Here is a 9,618-nt window from a genome sequence, read left to right as displayed (position 1 = left end):
TTTATAGAGAATTAATAGTGTAGACAATTAGACTAACATATAAACTCATGAAACATAATTATTATATTTAAGTGAAGTTTTGTTATTACGTGTTTAAATTAAAATATTATTAATATGTGATTTGTAATTGTATTTAATTATTTTGTTAAAAGAATAAAAAATACTTTTACATAATAAAAATTCAATGGGTTGATCGGGTTAATTCGATTTTGGGCATATAATTTTATAATAGGTTTTGGTTGGGTCAAATTTTTTTTTACAAAACATTTGTTTCGATTCGGTCTGAAACCACTCGAACCACCCGAATTGACATTCCTAAATGATCCTAAATGTCCAATGCATTAAATATCAGAGAAATAGATGTAAAAAACTATAATGATTTATATATACGGGAAAAACGATATGGACAACAATACTATCAACGGGCCAGGCCAGAGGGCCTTTTGGGTTCGTATCTAGTTTATGTATTGGACTCAAAAACAGTCGAATGGAAAGAAATGAGGCCCATCAAAGAAGCCCATTATCACAATGTAATAGATTCAACAATAAAAACAGAAGCAACTCTGCTAAACTGAGTATACCTGTAAAAAGTTGCTTTCATCCAAAACTATGATAATTTACTATGGCAAAACAACAGGTTCAATCTTCCATATCTCTCTTGCATACTCGTTGATCGTGCGGTCGCTGCTGAACTTGAACGAACCGGCTGTGTTTAAGATGGACATTTTAGTCCATTTCTGCATCAACAACGTTGGAAAATGCATGGTGAGAAACATACACGAATTTTATGATTCTAAATTTAGTCGTTCTACAAGCAGCTTATGTAATTATGCCTGTTGCATTGGAAGAAAACATCTTACTTTTTGATCTTTGTATGCATTGTCAACTTTCTCTTGACACTCTATGTAACTTGGAAAATCTTTGCCGACGAGGAAATAATCAGCTCGACCATACCCTTCGTTTCCTTCCAAGGATCCCATCAGTTCGTTGTAGTTGTATGAGCCAAATACACCAGTTCTAACGAATGCTTTCACTTCTTCAAATCTAGGATCCGGCACAAACTGCAGAACAGAAAGAATGCTTCAGAATCGCCTAGGCAGCAATGAAGGGTTAAGATTCTGGTATTTAACCTGATTTACATTACTTCTGAATCTTTGAAAGATAACAATTAAGTTTATCTCCATCTATGCCATTCTTTGGAAAGCTTTTGAAGGATCGGACATATTTGATGTATGGATTTAGAATGTCTTATTTTGTGAGATTTTAAATATATTACTCATTACCATAAATCAAAATTAGAAAACTGAGAAATTTAAAATTCGGGGCTTTTAAAACCATCCAAACGACAAGTGCGATAGATTCAGATCCCACATTTAAAATTAGTTGTGTTGTGTCGCATCTTCGACAAATCATTCCATTCAAATTATAATGTATAGAACCCAAACACAATGTTTCCATCATTATTATGTAATCCCCCAACAGCTTTTACCGTGAGTTAAAAAAAAACTATAAAGATAACTTGGTAGATATAAGTGTTAACCTTTCCCTTGGCTCTTTCTTTACGAAGGCCAGCAATTTCTTCAGCCCGAGCACCAAACAGAAAGAAGTTGTCTTCTCCAACTTCTTGCCTGATCTCAACATTGGCACCATCCAATGTTCCAATAAGGATGCAGCCATTCATTGAAAATTTCATGTTGCTTGTTCCACTGGCTTCCATTCCAGCAGTACTACACCAATTCAAGTATAGATAAGGAAGGGATCCCGATTAATTAGAAGGTATACGAATAGTAGCACTATGCAGAAAATCAAGATTATAGAAGCTCTAATTTTGTAAGTCATAACAATACCTGATGTGTTGAGATAGCTCACTTCCAGGGATAAGCACTTCTGCAACACTGACATTGTAATCCGGGACAAAGATGACCTAAAACAGAAAAATAAACAACAATTCTTTCACATGCAAGAATTTCTAAAGTCGTCATGTTAATGACTTATGAGAGCGTTTGATGGAAATTTGTTTCTGGTTAGCAATCTTCCTTGAATCTCATCATAGTGTACCTTCAAAAGATCGCCTATCTCAGGATCGTGATTTATTGTTGACCCAACATCAGTGATGAATTTTACGATCCTCTTAGCTTGGACGTACGTAGCGAATGCTTTTCCTCCAAATATGCAAACTCGGGGAACAAATTTTTCTTCCCTCTCCTCACGACTCATTTCCTTCATCTTCTTGTAGCGATATACAATACCCAGGATATTCAACAACTGTCGTTTGTACTCATGAATACGCTTTATCTGGAAGAACGTCAAGTTTATTAAATTTTAAGCTCGCAAGAAGGTAAAATCTACGAAGTAGAAAATGAAATGAATATATTTATGCTTAAGGACAATGAATAGGGAAACCTGAACATCGAACATTGCATCAGGGCTAACAACATATCCAGTTTTCTCCTTGAGAAATGATGCAACTTTCTTCTTGTTGTTTCTCTTTGCCTCAGTCCATTCAGAGTGGAGTTCCTCATTATCTGCAAACTATAGCCAATTCAAGAAATCATGATAATTGCCAAAAACTGTAACAACAAATTCAATCTGATGTCAATTAAATGAAAGATTTAAATGATGAACCAGATTTGAATGAATACCTTCCGTAACTCTGCTAACTTTTCAGTGTTTATTAGCCAGTGATCTGACCCAGTCCACTTGGTTACGATTTTACTGAGTGCTGGATTACAAAAGCTCATCCATCTTCTTGGAGTCACCCCATTAGTTTTATTCTGAAATTTCTCAGGCCATAACTGTCACTCACAAAAACAAGTCAGTTGGCATTAACATGATACCAAGAGAAGCCAGACGACTCTAATGGTAAAGGTACTGTAGGAGCAAAACATATCGAATCAAATTCCATATTTTAATTACCTGGTAAAAATCATTGAAAACTTCTTTCTTGACAATATCACTGTGAATCTCAGCAACCCCATTTACTGCATGCCCTCCCACAACACATAAATTAGCCATCCGGACCAGCTGTGGTTGCTTTGGATTCGGTTCAAATGTCAACTTCACTTTCTTCTCTGCCTTTGAGATTTCAGGTTTCTTATCCTTGTCTTTAGGTTTTTTTGTTACAGCTTTATCATTAGGCTTTTTCACTTCGTCTTTGGAGATAGGCTTTGCCATTTTGTCTGACTCAGAATCTTTATCCTCTATAACAGTTTTGGCCAAAATAATTTCCTGTGACTTAATAAGTAATTTCAGGACAGAAGAAGGAAGTTCCATATTATCAAGAATTCTCATTTGCTTCAGCTTTTTCTGTAGGAGATCCAGATCCTCAGTGCCGTATTTTGAGATAATGGTATCAATAAACTGCATAAAAAGCACCAGCGTGTAAGGATGAATAAATATAAGTATTAAGCAACGAAACATGTAAAATACCTCTTCCTCTATCATTCTTATGATTTCAAAATGCCGGGGAAGAAGTTGTTGCATAAGATTCACATCCCATTTCTCAAGAGCCTCCGGTAGAACGGTATGGTTAGTGTATGCCACGGTTCTGTTAGTGCAAAATGACAATGTTCAGGTATACATAGACATGACACAAAATATATAACAAACAACAAGCACATCAACATCTCAATGATGCTTAACGACAAACTTATATGAATACCTCATACACGAGAATTAGTAAAAATATGTGGCAAAACAGTCATTTGAGTTGCTTTTTACAGCACATGGGGGATACAAATAATGATAGTACGTAGTAACAAACACAAAAGGATCTATCAAATATGAGTCAGCGGCAGATTCACTTGAGAAAGCAATGAAATAAAGTACCTTTGAGTGATCTTCCATGCTTCTTCCCAGTTCAAACCCTTCACATCTATTAATATTCTCATTAGCTCTGGTATACACAGAGTTGGGTGAGTATCGTTCATTTGCAAAGCAACTTTCTCTGGGAAATTCTCCCATTTCACAGGTTCCCCCGATCTCCTCTCAAATCTGGTTATAATATCTTGAAGAGAAGCTGAGCATAGGGTATATTGTTGCTTCAATCTAAGTGTCTTTCCCTCGTATGATTCATCACCTGGGTATAAAACATAGCAGATCTGGTCCAAAAATAAAAGGGAATGGATCATATTTACTAGATAATATAAGGTTCTTCAATACGGAATTTTCTATTATTTCATTTTTTTTAATAGAAGCTATGCATTTTATTTAGCACATTCCACCCCTTGAAATTAAAAAGGTACTACAGTATAAACGTTCTGTTGTTTAAAAGAGAGAGAGCGAAAATCGATTTGTACATGGAAGAACCAGAGTAGACCTTTTCAGCCCTTTTCAAGGCCTCGTATGCTTTTGCATGATCACCAGCATTAAATGCATGTAAATCAAAAACTTCTGAAGCAACTTTTGTCGACCATAGCCTGAGGTTTAGTGTAGTTTTTGTTTTATATCCTGGTATTGGAACATCGTAGGCAATAGCAATAATGTCTTCACCTCCCACCCATTCCTTCTTTCCTTCTCGACCTTCAATGACTTTTCCATAAAATTTAACTGGATAGAAGACATCGTTTCTGACGATTTCCCACGGATTTCCCATCTAATTTTAATGAGGAAACATTTGACAAAATTAAAAAGAAAATAACATAGAAATGCTACACCTGAATAAAAAGAACATAGACTGAGAATACCTCAAGCCAATTTTCTGCAACTTCCTCTTGACCGTCTTTTGTGATTAGCTGCTTGAATAGACCATACCTGTATCTAAGTCCATAACCCCATCCTGGATAGTTAAGAGTTGCCATGGAGTCTAGAAAGCAAGATGCAAGCCGTCCTAAACCTCCATTACCAAGTGCAGCATCTGGTTCCTACAATCATACGTATAGTTTGATACTTTCATCGAACGAATAACAGTTGAACTACAGTAATGAAAAGATCCCTTTTCTCTTTCTATACGATGATTAAAAGCTAATTTTTTTTTATTCAAATAAAACATAGAAGGCATCGGAAACACTATTTCATGATATCCATTAAATGGAATAAGTTCAATCTTATCACCCACCTTTACTTAAGGTTCACTTCTAACTAATCATTTAAAGGTACCATTCTCTCAATACTGATGGAGATAGAACATGTATCAGTACAAGATTTTAAGTTTGCATTTCAGGAATTGACAAAACCTTTCTTAAACAGTTAATTTATTTCCATTTCTTTCTGTGCATCAGTCAGGACATCCAGAGGAAAGGGGAATTGTATACTAACTTCTGAGACCATACAACCACAAACTTTAATCTCCTATATATCACAACATTAATGACGATCAATTGCTAACTCAGTTAGGCTTACTGCATTATACACACATTCTACGAACTATCAGAAGCATTTCCTACCTGTCTAGCTACATCTTCTAAATTGTGTCCAAGCTTTTTCAGCGCCTCTGCGTAAACCCCTGTCAACTCCAAATTACCGATTGCATTCAACAGTGCTCTACCCTGTTGCATAAAACTAGGAAATTAAATTGTGACTTTGCATACAAATCTAAAAGTCCATGACATTTTACGCAGAGGCCAGAGATAATAGCTTACCTGAAGAAATTCCATCGACAAATAATAGGCTTGCTTCACATTCAGCTTTTCATAATATTCATTGGTGGCATTCCAATTTATTATGAGCATATCACGAACACTCTCAGCCGTGGCATAGTATGCTTTAGCAAGATTAAACACCTCGGGGGAAAATGATGGATTGAACTCGGCACGATACTTGATGCTTGATACAACAGATGCAGAATCCGGACTAAGAGAATCTAATACAATTCCTAAATCAACAAAAGAAGTTTTCGAAGAAAAAATAATCAGTTCTGAGATCTAAAACAACTAAAATGTTCACATTTGTGCAATTTTCTTGTAATTGATGAGAATCAAGATTATCGCTATAGCTTTTAAGTGGAAGCCCATGCATGCAGTGAAGATATCTCGAGACTATTCAAGGAAAAAAAGAACAATGGCCCTTCAACAACATATGAAAGCTACATTCGCATTTCTTACTTAGATACGAAAAAGAAAAGGAAAAAGTGAATATTCCCAACCAGCCAAATCAGATTATACCGCAATCTCAAATCCTACTGCACGAATGCAATGCGTGAAAAAGTTAGTAATCAAAAAATCTACAACTAATGAATGCATCTTACTTAAACAAATCAAGAACGTATAATTGAAATTCAACAGAGCTAAAAGTTTTCGAAACTCAACCCATCGTAAAGCAAGCACAAACTACGACGTCAAATTATACTACTTTAACGATATCATTTAGTTCCAAAATCGTTGCCCATTTCGCGTGAAAACCAGACCTTTTTCTCGAATGGTGGCAGGGGGGTCTTCGAGTTTCTGCTGTCTCTCACCCGCCACACTCTTCACAAAGAAACATCTCCTCACATAATCACGCGATCCCACCGATGATTTCCTGAACACCAAGTCCCTCTTCGATCGCTTAGGATTACTGCCAAAAGTAGAGAAAAGAAGAGACGTCGAATGCCACGCTGAAATTGCCGAAACCACCATCGATGATACCTCAAACACCCACAAATTCTCCGAGTTCTTGTGCGTTCAGGGAGTGTTCAGAGAGAATTTTGGATGACGGGGATGGAAGATTCGAGATGATGGAGCATATCACGCACGTGAAGATAGTGGATTCGTCGTTTCGCTGCTATGGAGAAGATATTTTTATATGTATTTCATTCATATTTCATAATCTCTCTCGAAGTTTAACGAAATGGGCGTTCGAAAATTGTTCGTACTTTGTTAAATTATTTTTAAACTTAGGATTCGGGGACCCAGAGGTTATATATGAATGATAGACATTTAGGTAAATTAAATATGGGAGAAATTAGTGATAAACCTCTAATCAATAATACAAATTAGTGTCCCTATAAGCTAATTCTCATATTTTCCTGATAATTCTGATTTTGTGGAAAAAACATGAAAATCCTACCTGTATGGGTGAGAGGGAAAGAGAGGCCGCGGAAGTTGTAGGGCAAAAACTTGTGTGACACGGTCTCACGGGTTGTATTTTGTGAGACAGATCTCTTATTTAGGTCATCCATAAAAAAGTATCACTTTTTATGCCAAGAGTATTACTATTTATTGTGAATATCGGTAGAGTTGACCCATCTCACGTATAAAGATTCGTGAGACCATCTCACGAAAAACCTATTAAGTTGTTGCTATGGTAACTCTATTTGCTTTGATCCTATTGTTTTATGTTGTTTATTACTTATTTTTCATAGTTCTTAAAATCCAAAAATCTTGCCAAAGTAATTGTATTTTCTTTGATACTTTTGTTTTCTGTTATTTATTGCTTATTTTTTTCATAGTTCTTAAAATCTGAAAATCGTACATCTTGACTTAAGGTGTAGCTAGCGCTAAATACAAGCAGGGGAGTACGCCTTTAAGGTAAGCATGAACCTTCAATTTTAAGGCTCAAGGGATAATTCGTATGCCTTAAAATCATAGAAGATGGATTCAAAGTGAGATGCAAGACAATAGTGATTCAATTTCATGTGAAGGCTAATGGTTTTAGGTTTTCTTGTCGTGCAAGAGTTTGTAAATAATCCATTGTTATGACATACAAGTATGTTTAGTTTACTTAAAAACTTTCGTACAAGTTTGTATAGTTTGTAAATAATGCATTTTTATGTCGTACAATAACTATTGAGGTTGATTACAGAGAGATTTCGGAGTCCTCAATCAGTTTGCTCAACGCAAAACCTTTCGACTACTTGGTCGATTGCAGCATGTTCTTCAAGTTATTGAACAGAATTGATGACCAGTTCATCTTGATTCCTTTTATGATGGTTGTCATCACCTGAAACTTCTCCAATGTCAAGGCGGCAAAAGAACCAACCTTAGCCAAGATTTCCTTGGCAGCAATATCCGCTAGCAACTGATATTCTAACTTCATTTCTCTCTTACCTCTGAAACCTTGATCATTTGCCCAATGACCGAGAGTAGGGTTTGCATCTTGATATCAGAAGCAGCTACTTCTGAAAAGCTTGAAAGTTCTTCAGCTAGAAGTTGGAACATATTTCTGAAGAACTCTTCATCAACAATCATAGAGTGATTGTTGACCTTCATCTAAATCTTCCCATCATCAGATACCGAGTTGGACTCATAGATATAATGGATCTCCGAGAATAGATTTCTTGAGTAGCCAGCCCCAAGAAATTACGAAGCTCAGATGATTCGATCTCCTGAAATACTCCTCTAACTGCTTCATTGATAGTGAGGATAGAGTCGAAATCAATTGCAACAGTGTTAAAGAGACATGCAGGAGATTGGGCTGCTATTGAATTGAATTTGCTGTAGAGAAAGAAAGAATTTGCAGATGATTGCTCTGAAGATTTAAGAGTTAGGGAATTTTTGAAACTGTAAAGTGAAGTTTGAGAATGGTGGTTTCTAAATATGTTTCGTGACTTTTCAAATTTCTGACATGTGTCAGTCCATGAGTAGTTTGACCATAAATTCGGGTCTTTCAACCATTTTCATTTATTTGAGAAACTGAAATCAAGCGGTTGCGCAAAAACGTGATGTTTTTAAAAATTTGAACAATTTTAAAATAACAAGTTTTAATCAGTCGCGATTTTTATTATAGAACATAATTGAATTGAAGTTAGTTAACTGATTTGAATAAGATCAGTTGGTTCGAGTACTAACTGATCAGTTTGAAACAAACTCGGTTTAGTTCATGAACAACTGACATATGTCTTATCAGTTAACTTACTAAAATTCATCGTTCCTCCTAAATTAAGCATTAAGATAAATCAGTAAGCCCTAATATATTTCTAAAGTAAGAAAACTTAGTCTCAGGTAAACTTTTAGTGAAGATGTCTGCTGCTTGATGTTCATTTGATATGTATTCCAGACATATGTCCTTCTTTAGAGCATGATCCCTGATAAAGTTACGTCAAACACCAATATACTTGGTTCTAGAATGAAGAACTGGATTTTATGTTATCACAATTGAACTTGTGTTAACACAAAATATCGATGATTCTTTAGCAAGAACTCCATAGTCTTTTAGTTGTTGCTGAATCCAAAGCAGTTGAGCACAACAACTTCCAGCAGCTATGTATTCAGCTTTAGTTGTGAAATTCGCAATGGATGTTTCCTTTTTTGCTAAACCATGAGATCAGTCTGTCTCCTAGAAACTGACATGACCCACTTGTACTTTTGTAATCTAGCTTAGATCCTGCAAAATTTGCATCTGAATATCCAACTAAATTGAAAGAAGAATCTTTAGCATACCATAAACCCACATTTTATGTGTCTTTAAGATATTTCAATATGCGTTTGCCAGTTAAGAAATGTGATTCTTTAGGGTCAGCTTGAAATCTAGGGCATAAACATGCAACAAACATAATATCAGGACAACTAGCATTTATGTACAATAATGAACCTATTAAACCTCTGTAGAGTGTCATATCAACTGATATTCCCCCTTCATCTTTATTTAGCTTAATCAATGAACTCATGGGAGTGAATGTGGCTCAACATATTTTTATGCCAAATTTCTTGAGAAGTTTCTTGATGTATTGGGTCTGACTGATATAGATATAAGTTTCCAGAA

At 35.6% G+C, this 9,618-nt stretch overlaps 1 protein-coding gene across 1 annotated transcript; it reads right to left on the bottom strand.

Moving 5' to 3' along the window:
• Window positions 1–361: 361 nt before the first annotated feature.
• Window positions 362–6,743, bottom strand: LOC140818972 (alpha-1,4 glucan phosphorylase L-2 isozyme, chloroplastic/amyloplastic). Its single transcript, XM_073178943.1, has 15 exons — window positions 6,344–6,743; window positions 5,580–5,812; window positions 5,385–5,486; window positions 4,686–4,862; window positions 4,319–4,594; window positions 3,829–4,100; window positions 3,430–3,547; window positions 2,917–3,360; window positions 2,643–2,795; window positions 2,404–2,532; window positions 2,059–2,295; window positions 1,848–1,924; window positions 1,541–1,727; window positions 861–1,061; window positions 362–737 (listed from the first exon to the last, which is right to left on the bottom strand). Exons 1-15 carry the CDS (start codon window positions 6,552–6,554, stop codon window positions 621–623), a joined length of 2,934 nt encoding a protein of 977 aa, XP_073035044.1. The 5' UTR covers window positions 6,555–6,743; the 3' UTR covers window positions 362–620.
• Window positions 6,744–9,618: the final 2,875 nt, after the last annotated feature.

The sequence above is a fragment of the Primulina eburnea genome, chromosome 18 (assembly GCF_022965805.1).
Source record: "Primulina eburnea isolate SZY01 chromosome 18, ASM2296580v1, whole genome shotgun sequence".
Taxonomy (NCBI): domain Eukaryota; kingdom Viridiplantae; phylum Streptophyta; class Magnoliopsida; order Lamiales; family Gesneriaceae; genus Primulina; species Primulina eburnea.
Note: the sequence above shows the minus strand (reverse complement) of the source record. Positions and strands in the feature narration are given on the sequence as shown.